Source organism: Castor canadensis, chromosome 4 (genome assembly GCF_047511655.1).
Source record: "Castor canadensis chromosome 4, mCasCan1.hap1v2, whole genome shotgun sequence".
Lineage (NCBI taxonomy): Eukaryota > Metazoa > Chordata > Mammalia > Rodentia > Castoridae > Castor > Castor canadensis.
Genome location: NC_133389.1, coordinates 122381991 through 122407221, shown reverse-complemented (window position 1 = coordinate 122407221; position 25231 = coordinate 122381991). Strand labels below are relative to the sequence as shown.

The following is a 25231-nucleotide window of genomic DNA, read 5'->3' as shown; positions in this document are numbered from 1 at the left end:
TGCTGAACCTCACTTAAAGGTAAAGAAAAGTTTAAACAACACCATTTTTCACAGTCATTTGGCAAATACTTGCTGCAAACTCTCCTTCAGTTGGAGAGAATATAAATAACAGGTGCAACTTACTAGGAGAAGAATTTAGCAATATCTATCACAATTCAAATTTACCCAGCAACTTCACACTAACAGGAATTTGTCCTAAAGTGACTGACATATATAAACAAAGATATATGCATGGTGCTAATTTTGAACAGCATATGCTTAGAAATGGCCTAAAGATACAATGATATAAGAGTGGTTACATCAATTATGATAAGCATGTTGCATGTATCGAGGCTGGAGGTACAGCTCAGTGGTAAGGCACTTGCCTAGCATGTGCAAAGCCCTGGGTTCAATTCACACCACCACAAAAAAATTACTTGCATCATATATGCTATATAATATACATGCTATATGTAAGTATGCTAAAATTCTACACAACTATTTACAAAAAATAGTTGATTTTAAGGGAGAGGTGCAGTGACTCATGCCTGTAACCCTAGCCATTTGGGCAGGGGGAAAGGGGGAAGATAGGGATAGGAGTATCTAGCTTGAGGTCCGCCTGGACAAAAAAGTTAACAAGACTCAATCTCAAAGAACAACCAGGGTAGGATAGCCCACGTCTGTAATCCCAACTATGAGGGTGTCAAAGGTAAGATGTATACAGTCCAAATCCAGTCAAAAAGCACTAAATAATAACTAAAACAAAAAGGACTAAGGGGTGTGGCTCAAGTGGTAGAATGTCTGTTTACCGAGTGCAAGGCCTTCGAATTCAAACTCCAGTACAACCAAAAAATAAACAAATAAAAACAAAAGTTGACTTTTGATTGCTTTCATAAAAAGATCTTCATAGATGTATTATGTGAAAAACAAAGTCTGAAGAGTGTATGTCACTTGTGTTAAACAAAACATATAGAGATATGTATCATTATGAACTGATGTTTGTGTTCCAAAAATTCAAGAATTGACATCTCAATTCCCAATGCACTGGTGTTAGAAGGTGGAGCTGTGGGAGGATGAAGGTGGTACCACCATGAATGGGACTTGTGCCTTGTAAGAAGAGAGACTTACTCTCTCTCTCTCTCTCTCTCTCTCTCTCTCCCCCCCTCTCTCCCTCTCTCCCTCCCTCCCTCCCTTTCCCTTTCACTATGTTAGAGCACAGTAAAAGATGGCCATGTGTAAACTAGGAAGGTGGCACACTGGATCTGCCAGTGCCTTGACCTTCTATTTCCCACCCTCCAAAACTGTGAAAAATAAATGTGCTACCTAAGCCACCCAGCGTATGATATTTGTCATAAGAGCCCAAGGTAAGATATATATGCTTGAGTATACACTAAACTGTTTTCAGAAAACAGGTGAAATTGGTTGTCTCCATGGAGGGAGTTTTACTTCATCATCTCCCACCAATTTTACTGGTTGCTTGTCTCACAGTACACAAGTATTATTTCCCTACCAGCTACCTTCCAAAGAACTGCACAGGGCTGGGTGCTGACACCAGGATAGGACAGGCAAGGTTCCAAGGAGGAACACAGCTAATACAGTGGCCCGAAGCTGTGATTCCCTTTTCTGCCCAATAATTGCTTTGCGGTGATGAGCCAACTTCTGTTCCCACCTGTTCTTTCTGTACCTGAGAGATAGGAATAGCAGTAATAATAATACAAGTTTGCTTTAGTCTATAATTTGAACCTGAAACTTCCACTGTGACATTTATTTCACAAACAGCATCGCATATATTTAAACCCTTTACAATCCATTGCCTTAGCTAACAGGAATGGTGCGTCTGAGGGGATAATTTTGCTCCACAAATAACAAACGTCTGATTTACAGTCTTGAAACTAACAAGCTACAAGATCAAACATGACCCACAGAAGCATAAACACAGCCACACCAGGATACAGAGGCTGAGAATCTTGAGAAATGTTTTCCTAATGCAAATGGACTTTGTAGCCTTATTTTTGAGCCAAAAAGTTGTATATGGATTTCCTAAAGCCAAGAAACAGTTTGATGAACAACCACTTAGCTATGTCTAGTAAACTTCGGTTTCCCAGTTCATACACTTGGACACTTTCGTGAAATACCAAGTAAAAATGGCCAGGTACAGTGTTTCACACCTGGGATCCCTCTACGTGGGAGGCAGAGATTGTGAGGATTGCAATTCAAAGGCTAGCCTAGGCAAAAAGTTAGGGAGACACTATCTCAACAAACAAGTCAGACAAAGTAGCACACATCTGTGGTCCAAGCTATGCTGGAGATATAGGTAGAAGGATCAAGTCCGAGGCTAGCCCCAGACAAAAATGCAAGACCTTATCCAAAAACTAACTAAACCAAAAAGGGCCTAGCACTTACTGAAACCCCAGTACATCCAAAATGCAAGGGAAATACAAAGCAAAACACTGCATCCATTGCATATGATGTGATTTTCGTTAAACTATCACTTCTCACTGTATCTTCTATACACCCATTAAATCTAGATTTGTGGTCTTCCTTTACCTTGTAATTTTACCAAATCTATCAACAATTAATAAGTTTTCGACAGTTCTAAAGCTATCCACTTCAAAAACAAGAAAAATAAATTCCACGATACAAAATTCATTTTAAAATAAATTACTTTTCATAAGCTACCCTAGGATGTCTTTATTCTTAGAAGATAAATGCACATTCAAGTACTCATGATAGCTAAAATGATAGCAGGGGGAAAAAAAGAGAAAAATAGGATAAAATGTTAACAATCACTGAATTCAGGAGGTATGAATATGTGTGTTCCTGACATTATTTTTCTAGCTTTTCTCTATATTCAAACTTTTCATAAAAGTCTAAAAAAATTAATGCATGCTGTGCTATAGACATAAGAACATAATTTTTCTCTAAGCAGAAAGGCATGAAAAAATGCTGACTTGGAGGTAGGCATTGCAGTCCACTGTACTGAAAAACCCTAGTTCTAGGTTTAAAGCTTTGGAGTTGTAGAATCTTGGTTTTGATAGGAACCCTTGGCTGTTTGTTACTTGCTGCTTGTTGAATGGAAATGCTTCTAACATCAGAATAGCTGAATCATAAGGTAGCTACTCTGGTGATAAATTATTAGGAAATTCCATACAAGGGGGGACATCCTTCAGTCATGAGTTCATACACAAGGTAGTAACATTTCATATACTTCTGACTGTTCTTTGTTGTAAAAGAAGGTAACAAATCGATCACCTCCCCAGCCAGCTACATAAGCCAAAGGCAATGAGTTAGAAAGAGTGTAAGAAAATGAGGTAAGATGTTAAATAAATGGTTACAAGTTTCAAAACTATACACTTGAATGAAGCTCTTGATATAGTTTATGATTTTTATTCCCATTTCTCAGATAAAGAGTGGTAAACGTCATTTCAGACATTATTAAATTTCCCCATGAAGCAGAGCCCCAACCTGCTATTCTTTGGATAAGCCAATGTGTTAAAAATAAACAAAAAAACAGCTATTTTTTTTTATAGATTGATATAGTTTGTCAAAATTATGTCAGTTCTGCAACAAGGTAGAGAGCACATGAGTAATGATTCTCTCCTGCAGTGTTGGTGGGACAGGAAATTGGTTTAATTTTTTTGAAAGGCTCTGGCAATATTTAAAATTTGAACTTTGCACGTCCTCTAACCCAGCAACTGTACTTCTGCATGTTAATTCAGAGAAATACACCTAAGTACAATAAGGCTTTAGAGGAATGAAGTCAGCACTGTTTCCAAAGGCATTGATGGAGAAGTAGCTCACTGAGAGATGGAGCACCCAACAGGGCTGTGCTGTCACTGGAAAAACAGCACAGTGGCACTGCGTTCTGCAGCTCTGGAAAATGTTTAAGAAGTGGTAGTAAGTGAAAAAAGCTAAGTCTTAAAGCACATCTCACAGTATATCATCCATGTTCAAACAAATTTTGCATTTACACAGACATATATAAAGATCAACGCACAGAAGGCTCTGAAAGGATACACACGTATCAATTGCTAATCCTGGTTACATCTAGGAAGTGGAAACTGAGGAACTCTGAAAGTAGAAACTTGGTTTTGTTTTGTAGTTTTTTGCATTGAGAGTTTCCAAATAAGACTACAGACAGCATCACGTGATTTTTTTTTAATGGCTATATAATTTTAAATGTTCAAAATGTTTCAGGTATTGATTTTTACAGTATTACCAATCTTGCTAGACAAAAATATTTTCTAATCTACAAATTAATGTTAATATATTAGAAATTAACAAAAGGTTGATGCTGAAATAATATTGCACCATGAGATACACTGTATATTGTGTTATTACACACAAAGAAAAGTGGGGGGAAAATCAGAAGTTTCATTTAACACTAGTTGAAAAACCCATTATTTCTAGCACAACCCCCACAGCTACCAAAGAAGCTCTGGGAAATTTATACCTCAACTGTGTTGGGCTAGAGCCACGGAAACACTTTAAGACTCATAGGAGCCAGGTGTGAAGGCACATGCCTGTAATCCCAGGGCTCAGGAGGCTGAGGAAGAAGAATCCAGAGTTTGAAGCCAGACTGAGGTACATAGAGAGATCTTGTCTCAAAAAAAAAAAAAAGAAAGAAAGAAAGAAAGAAATAGAAGAAAAAATAAAAATACTCATACCATACCAAAAGAGATTATATCAATGAACTGTATTTTTAAAGCACACCATTTTATTATGCTAAAAGTCCAAAAACACAGGAAACTTTTTCTTCCTAGTTTTCCTTGTCTTTCTTTCTGTTTCTCTTTTGCTTTTGGTGTGTGTGCTTGTGTGTATGGTGGACGTGGAGCCCAGGGCTTCATGCATTGCTACACTATACCCTCAGTGGAACAACAGGAGATTTTAACAAGTTACCCTCTTTTTAGAACTAAGATCCAATGGATTCAGTGAATTTTTATATTAATAAAGCATGGATAGGAACCAACAATGTGACCTGGCATAAAAATTACAAAAGAATAAGTAGAAAGCAAATGAAGAATGAGAGGAATACAGAAAATGTCAAATCAAAATTTTAAAGAAATTGCAAGTCACATCACTGTTCTTCAAACAAAAAAAGGTCAAAGAAGAGATACTAGATCTCATAAATTATAAAACTGCAAAAAATACAGAGCTAGTAGTACAACAGAAAGGAAAGATACCAAAAGACTGTAGAAACATTAAGAGCAACAGAAAAACACAAACGAGTGCAAAGGACACACGCTGAGTATCTGTGCAAAAATAAATTAATAAAGTGCAAAAAATATTAAAATGTTAGAGATGATGGACAGGAAAGGCAAAAAAAAATCTAGCACGTGATAATCGACAACTGCCATGGCAGTGACTGAGCAAAGAAGTGGCACCCAAGTTTCCAAAAATTCTCTACCCATTCCCAGAAAAAACATGAATATTCTTCCCCTCATTAGCCTATCCCTTCTCTTCATTTCTTTTATTCTATGTCCATAACCTGCTGACTGGTAACTTTTTTATTCACAAGAAATGGCTCATGGATGGGGCACAGAGCTGATCAGACCACATCCCATCTGGGTCACCAAATATGTTACAGTTGGTGCTCTCATACTGGGTCCTTTTCCCCTCTTAGAACTGTAGAACCAACAACAAGACTGAGCACCAATTGAACAACAAAGACTTTTATTCTTGGTCAAGGATAGAAGTGGGGGATAAACTCACAAATCATCTTCTCACTCCTCAGGGGTTGGGAGGTTATAGATATAGAGTAAGAGAAATGGAGAAGTGGAGTAAAAGAAGTGGAGGAATATTTCTATCTTTTCTGGGATTGGGCGATTTTCTGGGAATTTGGTACTACCTCTTTATGATCCAGTGATCACCAGGGCAACTGTCATGCATGAGAGGGTGTGTCATTTAGTATACAGATGGAATTATAATGAAGCTACAAAGCTGCCTGGCAGTCATCTTAGATACACCAGTTTGGGCTAGCCCGCCCAAAGAGGAGGTCTTGTCCACAGGCATTCTGTCCTCACAGATAAACAAATGAGGGCGAACTAGACATCTAGCTAGGTCACTGAGGCAATTACCCACTGTAACATCTTCATGATGCAAATAATTTTTCTTTAATTTATACAGAGAGATAAATAAATAGAAGGGAGCTTAGTAAGAACGATGCTAGTAATCGTCTGTTTCTTGACCTGCATTCTGACTACTCGAGTATGTGGTATATTCACTCTGCTGTGATAATTCAGTAAGCTGTGCATTCAGGTGTGCTTTCATGCACATTTCTGTATGTATAATAAATAATACAGAATAAAACAATGCCATGGAATCATTGTTAAGCAAGTGCTGAGTAGACATCTGAGAGCTGGAGTTTACAACTCCCCATGATGGTATAGTGATGAGTGGCCCAGAGTCCCACCAACATGGAATTTTAAGCCAAAATCCAGGTTCTATGCCTCCTTTTGTTGCGTACACACAGAATGAGTCTGTCTGCACCTCTCTCCCCCTTCATTTCCCTGTCTCTGTTCTCCCCATTCCCTCCTCTTTTCCTCTTTCCTATTTCCTCTCTCCTCTCTCTCTCCATACATCTGAACATTGGCCTCAGGCCCATAAAAACTGTGTTTAACTCCACATGCAAAGATAAGTATAACCTGTTGTCAACAGCCAAAATATATCATCACACACTATTTACTTTAGCAGTTCCCAATCAGAGTTGCATCCCAACTCTTAGACAGGCTTTTAAAACAGAGCAGTAAGAAGTTCCTAGTAGCCAAGTGCATCCCATTTGCAAACACCTTAGACATTTGAAAGGACTGAAATACCTAGATTTGACCTCTAGTAAAGGATTTAGACATTGACTGGAAAAAACGATGAGGTTTGCTTCTGCTTTCAATGTAACATTTTTGTCTCATCCTCAACTCTGAAAAGGAAGGAGACTGCTTTCCAAACAAGAAATCATTTCAGAATGGTGAAAGACAATAACGCAAATATATTTCCTTTTTTTCAATCAGAAAAAAAGTCTAAAACCATGAATTTATCTTGGCAAACAGTCAGAATGTTTATTCCATGCAATTTATTACGTGTTTTCTAAACATTAAAATTTTTAAAACTAAAGGGAGCAAAAGTTGAGCTGAAATCTATTAGTAACAATCTGTCTAAACGGATCTGCCCCAAACCCATTTTGTCCCTAGCAAATGTGAAGAACAACAGAATGGCTGATTGGCAGGGCTCAGGGCCAGAAGGTGACAGATACTCTCGTTCCAATCAGGAGATTTTACCCCAGGAACTTCAGATTTGAGAGTAAATTCTGAGCAAGAAGAGAAGATGCGGAAGCACCTGGTAAATAGGATCCAGCAGTCAAACAAGATGGCAAGCCCTGCCCTGACTTGGTCATGTCCTGACACTATGCCAGGTGTGCACAGCTGGGGGACAGGGGTCACAGCACAGGTGATGACACTCAAGCTCAGTCAACTTCAGAGATGCTGGATTTCCTAGCATTTCCCTCCTTCAACTCTATGCCACAGGTCGCTCATGTTTATTCTTTCAGATGAAAGTCAGCCTCACACATGGTAAAACTCACTAAAACCAGCAGACGCATAAACCACACAGGCAGCAAAGCACTTGACATCCTGCCCCTCCTTGGAGAGAATTAACATCTGGCTAACAACCCTATTTCTGTTCTCTCCCCAGTCCCTCTGCTGTGCTGCAAGCAGCCAGTGAGGTGTGGGAACTTGACAAAGAAGGCTTGAGCACAGTGGGGTGAAAGGAGGTGGAAAACCAGGAAGCAATCAGCACACCAAGAACCCGCCCTGGGCTTCTGCACAAGTTCTGCCCTCTGGAGCTCCAGCCCATGATTAATGGAAAGCCCTTTGATCAGCTTAAGGAATAAAAGCCATGGAATGTGGCACCTGGACAGCGGGGCAGGTCACATATCTCCCCCAACCACCCCAGGATTCGTCATGAAGAGGCAGCACAGCTGTTTGCATTGGGAAAACCTGGCTGGTGACCAGCATGCCTTTGAAAAGGAAGAGCAATCAGGTAGGGTGATGACTGTTCCAGTTCTCTACAATGGCACTGTCCAGGATTCCACAGCAACCGGGCTTTTCCAGGCCCTGCCAGGCTGGCAGAAAGCAAGTCACTTTACAGCTCCAAGCCCCACTGTCTTGATATGTACATCAAAGAGGAGGTGGAGCCAGTGTTTATCAAAGTGTAGCCTACAGATCATGGGTGCCCCGCACAGTGTTGGCGGAGGAGGAGAGTGAGTCCTGGGGAGGAATATTTTAGCGTTTCTGTTACATCTGTGTGTAGAATTGACTTCTCATGGCACTCATAAAAAGCTGACCAACTCAAATCAATAGCATTTTTTTTTAACCCTCTACACATAATCCACCACCTTATTGTAAGTGCCAGGGCAGACTCCCACCCCACCACACAGGTCAGTACACCACCATTGTCTGACCCACTGTCCACTCATATTTCTGAATGAACAAGTTTCGATTTCCTTTCTAAATAGAAAGTCTACAATTCTACTGAACTGTGACTGAATTAAAACAGAGGCAGTTTTTTGGATATTGGTCATTTCAGAATATTGTGGCTTCATCTTTGTCTTACTTCCTTATTTAAAAGGCAACCCACCACAAATGTGATATTTAAGCACCCTAAGATGCCTGCTATCAGTGCCTTTGAAAAATGGCACATTTTTAAAATTATTTACATGGCCAGCCATCTAAATTAGATTTAAATTATGCAGACCTGGAGAAATGCCTATAGCTGAGAGCAGGTGCAAATCCCTTCTGAATTAATGTGATCAGGCGGGGCTGGCCACATTCATAGCATGAACGTTTAAATTTGGGGCTGCACATTTGTTTCTCTTAAGGAAAAATAGTTTATTGAAATGTATTATTTTTAGCAAATTTTGAATGTTCCCATCTTTATAAATATCATTTCAATACCACTAAACTGAATTTCTTTGTTTTTCTTAAAGATGAAATTAAGATAACCCCCTAGGCTTAAAATTCTTAAAGAAATCAATAAATGACAATCTCATCTCACCTTTCTTATTTCTTGGAGCTCTTATTAGAAGAAAATATCTCTGAGTTATCTAAATATTAATGCACAATCATAGCAAGGTGCATTAGGTGAATACAAGGTAACCAAGGCTCAGATCTTCAAGAAGCTGTCCTGGTTGTTTTCTGCCAGCTACCACTACAAGAACCAGAATCTTCCTCCAGAGAAAGAGAAGAGAGAGAAAGAGAAGGAAAGTAAAACTCACACAATTGCACAAACAGCCTTAACCAGTGACAGTGGGGTCAGACCCCCAGGACCATTGGATCCCTTGTGCATGGTCATCACATACAGGCTCAGAAGGGGATTATGTGTGGGTGTGTGCATGACTTGAGTCAGCCAGTATGAGCGGGCACTGTCCTCAACACACTGCAGGCATTATCATATTTCATCCTCACGCTAACTGTGAGCTTCAGGCAGACACAGAGCTCAGAGAGGTTAATTTGCTCCTAGAGCAATACCTAGTAAGTGACAGGGCCAGAATGCAGTCCACCTCTTAAGTCAACATAAGTGCCAAATGTGCTGTTTGCCATTACCAGTGGCTGAATAACCAATCCATTTTTCCTTGAGATTACTTGGAATAAAAGAGGCCCTTTGGGGTGAGACCCAGGGTGAGAGGCAGCCTGGGATGTCTACATAAGGCATCCACTGAAAAGAAAGTAGTTTCCTTAGAAAACTCTACCCTGTGGGAGCGCATTCTCCAGGAGCTCCAGCCAAAGGCACAGGATCCAGGAATGTCAGACATGAGGAGGCACACAACTGCCCATCACTGATTAGAAACCTGACTATTACAGTTTTTTGCCACCAAATACATACAGGTTCTTGGCACACAATCTGCATCATTACAAATAGTTGAAAACGGGGAAAAAATGTTAACATAAATCTCAAGTACTTGGGAAGCCAAGACAGAACGATCTCAATTTGAAGCCAGTTCAGACAAGAAGTTAGCAAGACCCTATCTCAAAAAGCCAGGTATGGTGGATCATACCTCTAATCCCAGTGCTGTGGTAGGCAGAGACAGAGAAGGAACCCCTTCAGAGGCCAACAGGGCAAAAAAGCACCAGGCTCTATCTGAAAAATAACTAAAGCAAAAAGAGCTGGAGATATGGCTCAAATGTTAGAACGCCTGTCTCACAAGAGCAAGGCCCTGAGTTCAAACCCCGGTAATCCCCGCTCCCAAAAAAGTGTATACATATTCTCCTCCCTAAATAGGCACAGTGCTGCAGACATCTGTGCTTCAAGGCCTGTCTAAAGCTCTAAATATTTATTCTTCAGCAGAACAATTCAATACTCTGGCTCCAGGGTCAAATAGATAAACAGGTCCTATAGCCTCCAGAAGCTGCACCCCCTGCCCCTGTCCCTCATCCCCCAGCACACTAAATAACATTACAAATGTCACTTCTCAAACAAGTGCTAAAAACTATACTATGGTATCAACGTGTGCTTTTGAAACCAGTTTTTAGTACACCCCTTTTGATGCATTTTTCTATGAAGTCCTCCATGGCTTCATAGTCCTCATTTTTCAGGTGAGGGCATCGAATCCCAGAGCACATTGTCTGCTGTTGTACAGCTGATAAAAGGTAGATTTAAACCCAAATTCTATAATCTTGCTGATAATCTAATCCATGTTCCTCTCCGTTCTAGTTAGAAACACGTTTCTATTTAATTACAACAAGCATACAAGACAGCAGCATAAGTTAAATGCACCTTTAACCAGAAGCCTACCCATACACTCAAGGGCACACACACAGCCACTCACATACAAAGCCCTTATATCCCTGTCACCTCTATAATTCCCAAATCACTGATTGTTTCTTTCTCAATTTTCCTTCACTAGAGTAGTTGTGTCCGAACTGCCATTCTGTTTAAATGACCAACTCACTTTATTCTGCTATGAAATGTTGATCTGTCAAAACAAGATCTGCAGAGCCACTCAGACTACCTGGAAGCTTTCACTTGGACACTGGCCAAACTGTGTCCCTGAACAAGGTTTTAGATGGTTTTCTGTATCCTCTACCCTACCCTAAAGGACATGCTGCTCCTCTTCTCAAGATAGCCCTGTGTCTGTGAAGGGTCTGCACCAAAGAATGGCAAGTGAGGGAGGAAGGGAAGAGAGAGGGAAAGAGATGGAGGTATAAAGGGAAAGAAAACATGGTCAATCCCAGCTTCAGAACAGCTTGGTAACCTGAAAACTTCAAAGACGAGATGTGACATTCATGTAGATAATGGCAAGTCACCAACAAATGTTAGTCCTAGGTCACTGTGTAAAAAAAGATTACCTAGGAATGTATTCCTCCTATGATTAAAAACCATTTGTGTATCTCTAACCCCATCCTTGCCAAATCAATGACAGCAACAAGAAAACAAAACATGGTCCAACTCTGAGGTAATGAAAGCCAAAACAGCAGTATGAAGTCAATCTTGAAGGCTACTAGTGAGGAAAAAAAAGTTCTTTAAAACAAAAAACCCCACAGGCCTGAGGTGTGATAAATGCTTAAGTGATAGAGTACCTGACTAGCCCTGGGTTCAAACCCTCAGGCCCCACCCCACCCCACCCCCAAAAAGGGCAAGACAGACTTCTGGGCTGGAGATGTGGCTCAAGCATTAGAGCATCTTCCTGGCAAGCATGAAGCCATGGGTTCAATCTCTAGTACAGCCAACAAAACACAGAAAACAAAAACAAACAACAAAAAACCTGCCCAAAATATTCTGAGATGAGTTTTAGAAAGCAGAGCTTTGCAAAATAACTAAGAATTAACAAACTTCAAAAACTACTGTTCTCAAATATATGTGTGCCAATACTTCTAATCTGATTGCCTCTATAATATGCAGCACTTTTTTTTTTTTTGGCAGTTCTGGAGTTATAACTCAGGACCGTGTGCTTGCTAGGCAGGTGCTCTACCACTTCAGCCATACTGCCAGCCCTTTAGTATGCAGCTTGTGAGAAAAACTATCTTCACGTATCCAAATGTCTAAAGCATTTGCTTACAATATGCATGTAAATATAACCACAGAGGGAGGAGGGTCAAATCTGACCTTACGTTACCCAGCTCCCTTGGGACACATCTGTGCCCAGGCCACTGGGCTCAGGAGAAGTTTATCCTGTTACCCTGGCTTGCTTTAAATGGATCATGTTCTCACCAGGATGCCTTGCTTTAATCCTGAAACCATGTAATGGGCTTTTCCAGGGATCCCTGACTCTCCTTTTCTACACATGCCCTTTTACTATCACTAAATGCCCTATTAACAAACAATCTTGAGGTTAAGTTGTTTGGCTCAAGTGTCTTCCAAAAAAGCTCCAGGACTCTTGAGTGCTCTCTGGATCTTAAACCTTCCTTCCACCCCTTTCAACTACCAGTCACACATGCCAGATGATTCTGGAAAGAACAGGTGTTTTCCTGGGTCTGAGGATAATTATGCATTTAAAAAGCAATAGCAGTAGGGCTGGGATGTAGCTCAGTGGTAGAGCGCTTGCCTAGCATGTGCAAGGCCCTGGGTTCAATCCCAGTACCAAAAAAAACAACAACAAAAAACAACAGCAGTGCTTGGGGGAACTGAGATCAAGCAGTGTGGGGTGGGAGTTGGTTCCAACTAGAAAAATGCCAGGCCTAGAAAATGAAGATAAAGATAGTTACTTCTATAAGTGACTTTGTTTTTTAAAGTCAGTCTATTGTTTTGGGTTTTTTTCTTTTATTGGGATAAAATGCAGATAACTCAAAACTTAAAATCTTAACCATTTTTAAGTATACAGTTCCTTTTTACTGCTGAACAATATTCATTGTATGTTGCTATGGTCTGAATGCTTGTGGTTCCTCCTCTCCCAAATTCCTATGTTGAAATCTAATTACCATTGTGATGGTGTTAGGAAGAGGGACAGCAACAATCTTAACCTCATGGTGGCTTTGACACCAAAAGTTTGGGAAGACAATATATGGAGCATAGACGGTATTCCTGAGTATCACCCCTCTTTCCTGATGGCTCTGTTGTCCAGTCCTTGCTCTCTACCTCAGTCTCTACACTGAAGTCTGGATATGGTCTCCTCATTCTCTTGAATGTATCTCTCCCATTGTGTGGAGAGCCTTCCTTCCTGACATGGAGATCTAGCTTGTGGGAGAGACAGGAGGCAGAAAGAAACAGAAGAGTGTAAACATTGACCAGAGAGACAGACCACAACCAGACGGAGAACAGGAGGAGAGGAAAAAAGTAAAATACTAGTGATTAATAAATATCTGAAATTAAGTTCATCATAAGTACAATAAAAACACACTCACTTTATAACAGTAACATTTTTTTCAACACTCAAAGCCTACATTTCCTCAATTGATAGCCTTCCTTCTGATAAGGATTTGCAAATGGATACAGTCTTTCTGGATACCTACTTGGCAACCTGCATCTATCAAGACCACCAAAATGTTTATCCTTTGGAGCTAGGAAGTATCACTTCTAGGAAACATTCCTTAGGAAATCAAAAGGAACTGGGAGATTTGTATGTATAAACTGAAAGTAGCTTTAAGGTTCAACTAAAATATGGGCTTCAGTAAGCAAATTATGATGTATCCTATATAGAATCATGTAGACAATGAAAAAAAAATTGCAGTGCTGGGGATCAACCCAATGGCTTTATATGTGCTAGGCAAGTGCTCTACTACTGAACCACATCCCTGGCTCTTAACATTTTTGAGTAAGTTTAATTACACGGAAAATGTTCAGACTATATTATTAAATGGCAAAAGGCTCATAGAAAACCATATATACGGCTAAGCATGGCAGCTCATGCCTGAAATTCTATAATCTCAGTTACTCAGGAGATACAGTTAAAATTGTGATGCAAGGCCAGCCCAGGCAAAAAATTAGCAAGACACAATCTCAAAAACAAGCAGTGTGGTGGTGTACATCTGTAATCCCAGCTATGCAAGAGGCAAAGGTAGGAGGCTCACTATCCAGTGCCAGTCTGGAAAAAAGTATGAGACCTTATCTAAAAGCAAAAACTAAAAGTAAAAGAGCTTGGGCATGGCTCAAATGGTACAGCACTTGCCTAGAAAGTTCAAGACCCTGAATTCAAACCCCAATACTCCAAAAATATAAATAAATAAATAAAAATCAAACAAAGAAAGAGGAGACTGGACGCAGTGGCTCATGCTTGTAATCCTAGCTACTTTAGAGGCAGAGATTGGGAGGACATTGGTTCAAGGCAGCCCAGACAAAAAGTTCACAAGATCCAATCTCAATCAATATGCTGGGAATGGTTGGTGTGTGCCTGTCATCCTGCTGCACAGGAGGTGCAAGTAAGAGGACCACAGTCAGGCGTAAATGCTAGTCAAGGAAGGAAGGAAGGGAGGGAGGAAGGGAGAGAGGGAGGAAGGAAGGAAGGAAGTTCTTAAAAACATTAAGTAACACAACAAGTTACTGTCAAACAAAATCTGGAACCCCAGCATTCTGACTCAAGAGTATTTAAGAAATGATCAGCTGGACATGATGGTGTACACCTGTAATTCCAGAACTCAGGAACTGAGGCAGGAGGACTACCAAGTCTGAAGCCTGCCTGGGTTGCATAGTGCATTCCAAACCAGCCTGAGCTAAGAGTGAGACTCTGTCTCAACATTTAAAAAAATAATAATAATAATAAAATACAAGAAATGATTACAGGAAAATGGAAGGGAAAAACAAAATTTTGCGAGTTCTGACTTTCTAAGAAAGTCATAGCCAATGGCTGTAGAAAATCTGGTTTTGCCTGGTAATGGAGGAAGAAATATAAGTGTATGTAATACACATTTAAGGTTTTCAATATTCAATATACAATGTGGATTTGCCATCCAGCTCTTGCCTAGGAAACGTAATCAGGTGAGTAAAGTACGTGAGGAAAGCTTGAAGAAGGCAGGATGTCTGGTGACAGAAGACACTTACTTGAAACTCCATCTTCCTTCCACTGCCACTTCCACCACAGAACAGCAACCACTTCTGAAATACCTTACAAATTAGCAATCCAGGAGAAAACTCTGGAGCCCTGTCCATGGAGATCAATTGTCCTCAGTGGAAAAGTCCTAAGTGAACTTGGGGTGTAAATTAAGTCACTTGGGACAGTGTAATTAGCTCACCTTCATCCCACACCATTCCAAGGCACTGTTCATTAAAAATAAAGTTACACCTTTCACCCACATATCAACCTATTACAAATGGCTACATTATTACACCTTGTAAATACAAACCTTTTATTTTGCTGGGTGAAAAATTCATACTAAAATTCTGCAAGAAGGGCTGAGGACTTGGCTCACAGGGTTGAATGCCTTGCCTAGAAAATGAGAGTCCCTGAGTTCAAAACCCCAGTCTACTATCAAAATAAATAAACTAAAATAACATAAAGTTTTGCAAAGAATACCATTCTTTCACTTTAGGTTGTTTTCCAACAAAACATCCATTGTGATCCGTTTTTCCTAGCTGGGTAAGAAACTAAAGATGGCAACCTATTTGCGTGTGAATTTAACTCCTGTCTCTTACAACGCTCTCACAGTTTTAATCTAAATCACGCCATCACCATTAAACTAAATATGGTACGTTTACAGCTCTGACAGTATGATAAAACCCGTTTATATGCAGGTTGTTCTCAAACACTTTTGAAAAATATGTGAGATCTCTTCATTACAAGGTAAATTATTTTTTCCTGGCAGTCACTCACCCCTCTCCCCCAACACATCCCCTCCCCACTCTCCCTCCTTTCCTTTCCCCTTCCCCTTCCTTTCAATGTCCCCAGTGGGTCTTATCCAAGCTACTTATAAGGCAAACATACAAGGGAAATCATAGGAAAAGCCCACTGGGCCAACACTTCCTTGGACACAACTAAGACATTCTCATCCCTTGAAGTTTGGGAACAACAGATCATTCCCTGGTTAAATGCAGGAGGCCAGACTGATGACATTGTGACAGCCACCTGTGAGGAATGAGCTACTCATTTCTTACCCAGTCAGGTGTCAGGACAACTCTGAAATCCACCAAAAAGAAGTCTGAAGAAAAGAAAGAATTATTTACTCTGAAGAATCTTCTTACTTGGTTATTCAGAGACATTGCAGCTTTTTGGAGCGCAAATGATAACAGCCAAAATGATTCTTTTGTCTCAAAATACAATTGAAATATACTAAAAACAAAATTATTGACTGGAATATTTCTATAGAAAAAAAATCTCACTATTCTGAGAGGACTTATTTCTGCTAACAGATGGTTAGTCTGCTTCCGAGTCTCATGAGATGATGATTAGCAAGCTTCAAACACAGAGGACCACAGGACTCAGGGAACTGGGAGGGACAGCCACCTTTCTAGATTGCAGTGGCTATTTGCTTCACTGTATGACTGAGAAGTAAGCAGAAACGAATGAGGACGCTGTCCCAATCGGTTCTGATTCCCAACCAATAATTTCTGCATCTCTCGCCTCTTAAATCTACAAAGAAAAAAATGCATTAATATTACCTTTTATAATTTAATGCAAGTTTTTTTTATTTCCAAACAGGAATTCAGTAGAACTTCACTTCCACATTTATGAATACCATAGCAAAATACATTTTTGAAAAAGTAAAGTTGAAGAAACATTTATTATAATTCCCAAGGGTGGCTTACAGAGCTACTAAATGAACATTAAATCAAGAAAATTAATCAAATAGATGCTACATTATTAAATAATGCTTTGTTCTGTCATCAAGTCAACAACATAACGTAATGGATACACTACAATCTTTTATTCTAAAAGATGGTATCAGGTTTTGTGTTTTAAAAGAAATTAAAAAGTTTTACTCTGTCAATCAAGCAATAGCTACAGTGTTCCTTTGGTCCCTACCCAGACTGAAAAGAGTATAAAGGCTATGCTAAAAACCACCCAGATCTGGGCTATTTAGTCACAGTCAAAAGTCACTAGCCAGGCTCAACTGGTAGAGCACCTGCCTAGCAAGTGTGAGGCCCTGAGTTGGAACCCTAGTACCACCAAAAAAAAAGAAAAAAAAAACAGTCATTGGCCTTAGGCTGCTCCATTTGGAAAGGAGGGATGGGTTTTGAACTCAGGACTTTGCACTTACAAAGCAGGTGCTCTACCACTTGAGCCACAGCTCCAGTCTGTTTTGCTCTGGTTATTTTGGAGTTGGGGTCTTTGAATTACCTGCTTGAGCTGACCTTGAACTGTGATCCTCCCTATCTCAGCCTCCCAAGTAGCTAGAATTACAGGCATGAGCCAGGGCTGTACCACTTTTAAGCAGTCATCATGGGCTCCCCATTCCTGTCCACATGCTGCTGTAAAATGGCATATTCTGGCCAGGATGTCTTCTCTGTCAACACCCCAACAGTGGGAGTGAAAACAAAATGATAAGGCTGTTGAATTCGCAAAGCGCAATTCAGTCAACTCATTACTGTTTCATTTATAGAGAGAAATACACAACCCTGAAGAGGCGTTCAGATTCACAATTTTAGCCTCAACAAGGGCACTGTTGACCTCATTTAATGAAAAAATAAAGATTTGGGGCAACCAAGTATTTCCTCAATATGTTCTCAACTTTTAAATAAACGACAATCAGAGCACAAAACAAACAGAATCTTGAGGGAGTTATTCCTACTACAAAAGCATCTCGCTTTACAAAGGGATTCATTGATTGCAATATTATAGAATACTGCAAAAGAAAAATATTTATACACAACGTGTTAAAAGGGTACTTAAATGCGCTGTGTCTGTGATAACAATATGGGCTGATTCAGGCTCTTGGTGGATAATACTGAGAACAGGGCCACAGGTTGGATCCCAGAAAATGTCATTTGGGTTTGAGAAGAGGAGAAACATGCAGAATTTGTAACTCTAGATACAACTATACTCAGATTTTCAGAGAATTGAGAGTCTGAGTGACAGGAAGAAACAAAGTAGATAACTACCCAAAAGTCAGTCAGTGTCCTATGGCATACGTGCCATATTGGATTATTACCTGAATGTTAATCATAAACTTTCACTTTCCATACAGGCCATTAAATAGCTTCTACTTATATCAATGGCCTGAATAAAACTGACTAACTCTCTACATGTCAATATGAGGACATTTGGTTGAAAGTCAAATGGCTCCTTTGTTATTAACTGTTAAGTCAAGCAATGGGATTATGCTAAAGAAGAAAAAAACAAAAGGAGAAAATTGAACTTTCAGCCTTCAGCTATTACTTTAGTGTTCTTTTTTTTTTTTTTAAGAGACAGTGAGCCTAAGTATAAAGCTAGCTCCATTCTTTCCTAAAAAATTTTCCCCCCAATCTAATGAACAGCCTGGAATCAGCATGAAGAATGTCAGGAAAATGCAGCATTCTGAATACAGTTCATCAACCGCCAGGCATTTGTTCTCCAAAACATAAGACAGAAGATTTCCTTCAAATACATTAGCTATCTAAAAGTGTATCCAGACAATTGATCAGATGTCATTCAGCAATGTGTGTGGAGCCCCTACCATGTGCCAACCCAAAGCAACCTATTTTCCTGAGTCTGCCTGTCTTTGCAGAAGACTGCAAGGTTAGACATGCGTTCCTCCTGTCTGTAAGTAAACATTTGCTCTACTGGCAGCTCTAAACTGGCAAACACACCCACTTTTTCACAGTACCTCTCAGCACTGGATAGGATCACTGACATATCTGTGCTGGATTCCAATCATTTATAAGTAGAAGGTCTTTAAATCTGTCCCTTTGAGCATGTCAATTTTAAGCATGACAACCACTGACTTAGTTCTCAAGCTACAATATTGCCCATTGAAGAATATACCTTCTTTAAAAGATGGTTTTTGTTTCCGGAAACAAAAGACACAAAAGATAGTTCGTTCATCCTCAACAGTGTTTTAGGCAAACAGAAACAGCAAGCAAGGTAACAGCAAAACCGAACAGACAAAAGGTGGGTTGGGGGCGGGGGAGAAGAGGTGGTAGAAATGATCATTTGTGATCTAAGACATTCAGCCTTCATTGATGAATGGGGGTGGGAGAAGAAAGGAGGAAGGCGATGTTTTCAGTTAATAAGTGTATGCTGCTGTCTCGGTTTTGTTTCAATAGCACCCGGAGAACGCAGAGCAAGCAAAATCTAGTTTAGTGTTTAACACCGATTCAATGAGAGTAACCCAAGTTTAGCGTGAACGATACCCAACCAAATCAAGGAATCATGCCAACAATTATATGACAACTCTTTAAATTTTTACAGTGTGTGCTGCTACCAAAAGGCAGTTTATTAAAGTCATAAGGCCTAGCTATTAATTTCTTGTGATCATTTTGTAGGATGTACACCCGTCCTGTTCTAGCCTCTTTTAAAGAAACCGCTCATGATCTGGAGTGTTACTGTCACCTACGTCCCAAGGGCTGAGAGCCTAATAGTGTCATAGATGGAGGCTAAATAGCAATCAGAAGCCAAGGATCCCTAGCGAAGTCTTCTGAAACACAGCCCGGTGCTGGAGTGTAAAGACTGCAAGTGTGTGCGGTTCCTCCTCGCTCCCGGCCGCACGCCGGACGTTCCTGGCTGTCAGGTGGGTGGCAGCAAGCCTGGGCGGGGAAGCCCAGGCCGGCATCAGGGAATGTCGCGCAGATGGAGAGGGCTGAGCCCCGCGGAGTGCTGCGATGCAGAGGCCAGCGGCCGCTCACCTTTGTTCGAGCGCTGTACTAGCAAAGAACGGACAGCCCAGTCGGGCCACCAAGGAGTGCGGGAGGTAGAAGTGGGAAAGACGCTAACGCCCTGCAGCCCCTTCCCGGCACCAGTGAGGAAATCCGTTGGCAAGCCAGACCGTCTCTGCGTCCCAGAAAGGAAGGGGTTAGAGACCCCTCCCCGAACACAAAGGTTGGGTCGTGTGAGCGTGAGCGCGGGGGCGCAGGGGTGTGCGCACTGAGCACGCGAGTGTGCGCGAGTGTGTGCTTGCGAGTATGAGTGCGCGCGCGCGCGCGCGTGTGTGTGTGTGTGTGTGTGTGCGCGCGCGCGCGTGCCGAGGGAGGAGAGGAGGTGCTCCAGCCCTTCTTACCTCTCGAAGATAAGCCGCACCATGAAGATGCAGAAGGCCAGGGGGAAAGCGAGATACAGGTCCTCAGCCTGCGGGAAGGTGGCTTCCTCGGTGTTCTTCAGGTCTGCCCAGGTGACATTGTGCGGGAGCCAAAACCTCTCGTTCCAGAACCAGGCTAAGATCCCTGCCATCTTGCTTTGTCCACTCCTGTGTGGCGGCTCCCGCGGCCCTCCAAGCTCTCCGCAGCGCAGGACGCCCGGGGATGTGCTCCCGGCTGTCCCCGAGCCTGTGTCGCTGCCGCTGCTGCCTGCCGCTGTCGCCTCCTCCGCGACCGCTGCTCTCGAAGGCTCGCGGCGAGCCCCGCTTCTCTCCTCCCTCTGGCCGCGCTGGAAAAGGGGCCGCCTTGCCTGTCACATGGCGGCCCGGGCCGCTCGCCCTGATTGGCTCGTCCTCGCGTCAGGCAGCTAGGCACACGCGGCCAGCTCGCCCACGCCGGGAGGGCCAGGCGCAGCCGCTGCGCCCCGCGCGCAGGGCGGTCGCTCCCTCAGTGCGGTCAGCCCCGGCGCTGGATGCGCTCTAGCTTTGCGCCTAAGACAGACACCTGGAGCCGCCCCCACATCACAGCTGCCCCAGCCCCCAAGTTGGCTCGCACATGCTCAGAACGTCAGGTCCTGCCCCACTGGAGTTTCAGGGCTTTTGTCCGCTTTCCGTGCGCCGGGTGGCAGTGAGGACACTGTTAAGAGCGGAGGCTAAGCCTCAGAACAAGCCCTGCACTGAGAGAGGACAGCAAAAAGAGAAGTAGAGGGCGCAAAGGCAAAGGAGGAAGAAGTAGGAGGGAAAGGATCATCCACTCCAAAAGCTGATGAGAAGGGTGAAAATCAGGAACTGGAGCGGGATGGTTTGGCAAGAGACCTCTGCCTCTGCCCCAAGCCTGTCTTCCTTTTGACCTTCTGATGTCTACACTACACTACATTACACTGATGCGTCTCATGGAACCGGCACTGGCCCAGGGAACTAGGCGCTTTATTTTGATTTATATGGTGGTACAAGAAATTGGGCCTTTAATTGCTATTTCATTATTAATTGTTAGGTGGTAGTGGTGGTGGTGGTGATGGTGATGATAGCAGCTGCAGGATTGTGTAAAACCGCCCATCTCAACTAACCTCTGAAATGCTGCGGGACCACATTTTGACTTGGCAGATGATGAGAAGCTCCACTGTGCTGCTGCTTGATAGGCTCCGTATTTCAGCGTTTTGCATCTGCTACCCTTCAGGCATCAGACCTGTGAGGCCTAACCTAGGCACTTTCCTCCTGCCATGCATTTCCCCTTTGACAAACAAAACGTTTAGATTGGGTAGTCCTGGCACCAGAGGATGTTTTGTTCATTTTTCTTACGTTCATTCTCTGCCTAGTTCTGCCAGTAAATTCTACTGGACTTTTCCAGTGTGCATACAAGCACCCACACACAAATACACACACACACACACACACACACACATGCAACCAGTTTATTGTTTACTTTTCCTGCCCTCTAGTTGCCACCTTGTTTTCATTCCTTCCCTTTAAAATAAAACTCTAAAGAATGGCTTCTGCTATTGCCTCGAATTTTTCTCCTGCTCTTTCTTGAACTTTCATCTGGGCATTTGCTTCCTGAAACTGCTCAAGGTCAACAGTGATCTCCATGCTGCAAAACACCAAGGTCAGCTCTTGTCTTAGTTCAGGCTGCTTAGACTAAGTGACTTAAACAATAGAAAATTGTTTCTCACACTTTTAGAAGCTGGGAAGTCCAAACCCAAGGTGCTGGCAGAATCTGTGTCTGGCAAAGACCCTCTTCCTGGTTTGTAGATGGCTGACTTCCTGTATGTTCACATGGAAGAAAGCACAGTGAGAGGAGGCAAGCTCTCTAGTATCTTCTTAAAAGGTGCTAATTTCATTCATGAGGGCTGTACTCTCAAAAACTACTTACCTCCCAAAGGTCCCATCTCCAAATACCATCATTCTGAGGGTTGGACTTCCAATGTATGAATCTGGGGAGCACACACTCAGTTCATAGCAGCTCTCACACCTTTCCTGTCAGTAGCATTCAAACCAGTTGTTCAGTTCCTGCCTTTTAAAACATTATTGGGACTGGGTGGACCTCAATAGCACAGTACTTGCCTGTTATGCATGAGGCCCTGGGTCCCATCCTAAGCATCAAAAAAAAAAAAATGTCCTAGCTTCCAGAAACTATACTCTTTTCGTTTCCTCCTCCCTCATGGCCACTTCTGCTCAGTCTCCCTTCTGGTTACTGTTTGTCTTCCTAACCTGTAATAGCAGGAGAGGCCTAGAGAACAATATTTTGTCCTCTTCACATTTTTGTCTGCACTCATGATCTTGGTAATCTAATCCAGTCTCAAGACATCCAATGCCATCTGTGTGGCTTTCAAAACCGCACTAACTGCTCTCACGTTTATATCTTGTCCCCGCACCTCACACACCTAAATCCACTGTCAAGTTAACAACACCTGGATGTGTAAAAGCCATCACAAGTTTAGCCAAACTGTTAACCATTCCTCTAAAATCTCTCCCACCTGCAGTATCGGCTCAGGACATAAATGTGGCATCATCCCTCCCTTCTTTCTTTCTCCCACACCTCCTGTGTCATTTTTAAACCATAATTTCACCAGATCCCACTCCCTCTTCTGCTACCATCCAATGCAAACAACCAGCACTTCTCTCCTGAGTCACCCCAGTAACATACTAACTCCAGTTCTACCCTTGACCTATAATCTGTTCTCAGCCAAAGTGATCCTTTGAAATGTAAGTCAGATCACTCCAGTACATAAAGACCTACGTCTTCTCTACCGTCTCCAAGTAGAAGTCAAAGTCGTTACAAGGTCCTAAGATATTAATTCTCTGATCTCATCTGCTCTCTCTTCTCTACTTCTTTGTCATGCTGGCCTCCTTGCCCTTCCTGGAACACACCCACCATGCCTTAGAGCTTTGCATGTACTTTCTCTGTTTCTGGAACTCCTTTCTCCTAAATATCCATATCTGCCCTTTCTTTAATGTCACTCTCTTAGTGAAGCCTCCCTTTTCATCCAATTAACCTACAACACTTAGCAAGTCATAGACCATATATAACTTGATGCTTTATTGGTCTTTCTCTCTCTCTCTCTCTCTCTCTCTCGCTCTCTCTCTCCCCCCCGTCTCTCTCTTTCTCTATCTCTCTTTCACAAACACACAAGTTAAGACTTCAAAGCGTTAAAAATGCACGTCTATCTAATTTATCCAATGTTCTTTTCCCAGAACTTAAAGACAGTGGCTGGTACTTAGTAGGATCTCAATAAATTATTTAATGAGCCAACATTATTGTAACCCCCCCCCAAAATCTTTTCCAGGAGAGGAGAAAGTCTGAGTAATTGTGTTCCATGTTTACATATCCATACGAGATTCATTTGAAGATTGTGTGGGCATAAAGGGACTGCTCAGTTCTGCGATGGAAGGGGAAGTGTAGAAGTAAGTCTTCACCGGGGAGTAGTTGTCACCATCCCCACTCCAGACCATTTGTGTTACTGATGACCCTCGGGAAGATGCCATGGCACTATCTGCATTCTCATAGGCCAAAAGAGGAAGTTTGTCACCACTTTTGTGGCATAGGTCATGTCATGGTGGACCCTAGCCTTCTCCATGAGCCAGACCCCCTCTATGGTTGGCCTAGTTCTCATATCACTTCATCCTGTGTGACCTGATATGAGCTTGCCTCCTCCTCCAGGGCCTGTGTGCTGCCCAGGAGTTCATTCTCTGTCCTCAAGCATGTAAGCTGTACATGTTAGTGAGTTAATGCCTGGGGCCTGAACTTTCATAGGTGATGGAAGCCAATAGATAAATTTGTACTCCCCCCACATGCCTCTCATGCATGTACAGTTTCAAACAGCCCCTCTGAACCCATCCTATGAGGCCCATCAGCTTGTTTCAAAGGGTGATGGGCTCAGTAACTCATGCCCTTGCATTTCCTCTTTCTCTATCTCACCCCCCTTTACCTCATTCCTGCTGCCGTGAAACTATACTTCTTGGAGCGACTTTTTTTAGAGAAGCCAAACTGATAGGAGAGCAGAAGATACTGCTGCTTTCTCACCCATCAACTTTGAGAGGTTGTGGGATTTCAGGGACATTTTGGATGATAGATTTTGTTGAGCAGGGAGGGAGGATATAGTATTTTAATGGGAATCTTACATAAGTCATGTTTTTTTCTTATATGCTGCCTTCATATTCAGGACATAAAGCCTGCTTTCGTAATATGAAATGGTGTCAGCATTGCATATTACAAACAGGTAAATGACCTCCTGAATAGGTTATATAACAATGGTGTCTTAGTTCTATTACCTGACTGTCATGAAGCTCACACAAGATTAGATATGGGAAAGGGCTTGTAAACACTTCTCTTTAGTGCCCATGTACAGTGCAGCAAACATATTCTCTTTTCTGTAGCATGGCTCCTTCAAACAATGTCCCCATCCTGTCACCCTCCATCTAAACCATTACCCCCAAAACAAAATAGTATGAAATATCATTCCATGTCTGATCACATTTTGTTGATCCTGGGATTAGCGCAAGATAGCAACTAAAGTCCTACTTCATGTATTTGAGGTTGGGTCAAGGTCATCTTTTTTGTGGACACTTGGATTCAAGGATTTCAAACTCAAACTCAGAGGATATCCCTGCCCTGTCCCTTACATCATTGCACAGCTAGAAAAAGCAAAAGCTAGTCTGCCACAAGAGAGAAACAAACCTATAGGGTAAAGTAAAGGTCAGAGAGACAGACAGCCTGTGGGCTTTGAGTTTTAGGTCCTATGTGGCACCTGGAGGGTGGTTGCCTTCTCATTTTTACATCCTGGGAAGCAGTATTTCTTCATGATAGATTCCACTTTTATTTAGGTTGCTGTTATTTTAATTCAAAAGAGCCTCAGTATTCAAGATATTACAAGTACATGTCTATCACTTGGCTTAGGCTCAAGGGAATGTTAGTCATAAAAAAGACATAGCATAGCACCCCTCCCAAAGAAGCTACTTTATACCTGTGCAGGAAGAACTTTGCCCCAGGAAACAAGAATACAATGCATGCATTAGACAAGTATATAGTCAGTAAAAAAAAATGGATAATTGGTTGGTAAACAAAAGAGACAAGGAGAGGGAAAAGGTAGAAAAAAAAAAACCTTTGCTGGGAGAGAGAAGTGCAACATTGA

General features: G+C 41.9%; 1 protein-coding gene across 5 annotated transcripts in view; it reads right to left on the bottom strand.

The window, feature by feature from the left end:
* The window catches only part of Cers6 (ceramide synthase 6), a 276713-nt gene extending 256257 nt beyond the window's left edge, over nt 1–20456 (bottom strand). The window contains exon 1 of one of the 5 annotated variants that reach the window (XM_074071036.1): nt 20028–20456. In XM_074071036.1, coding sequence (XP_073927137.1) covers nt 20028–20197 — 170 coding nt within the window. In that variant the 5' untranslated portion in view covers nt 20198–20456. The remainder of the gene's footprint in view (nt 1–20027) is intronic. The other 4 variants (XM_074071033.1, XM_074071034.1, XM_074071035.1 and 1 more) reach the window with 4 other exon arrangements.
* Between the last annotated feature and the right edge of the window lie 4775 nt (nt 20457–25231).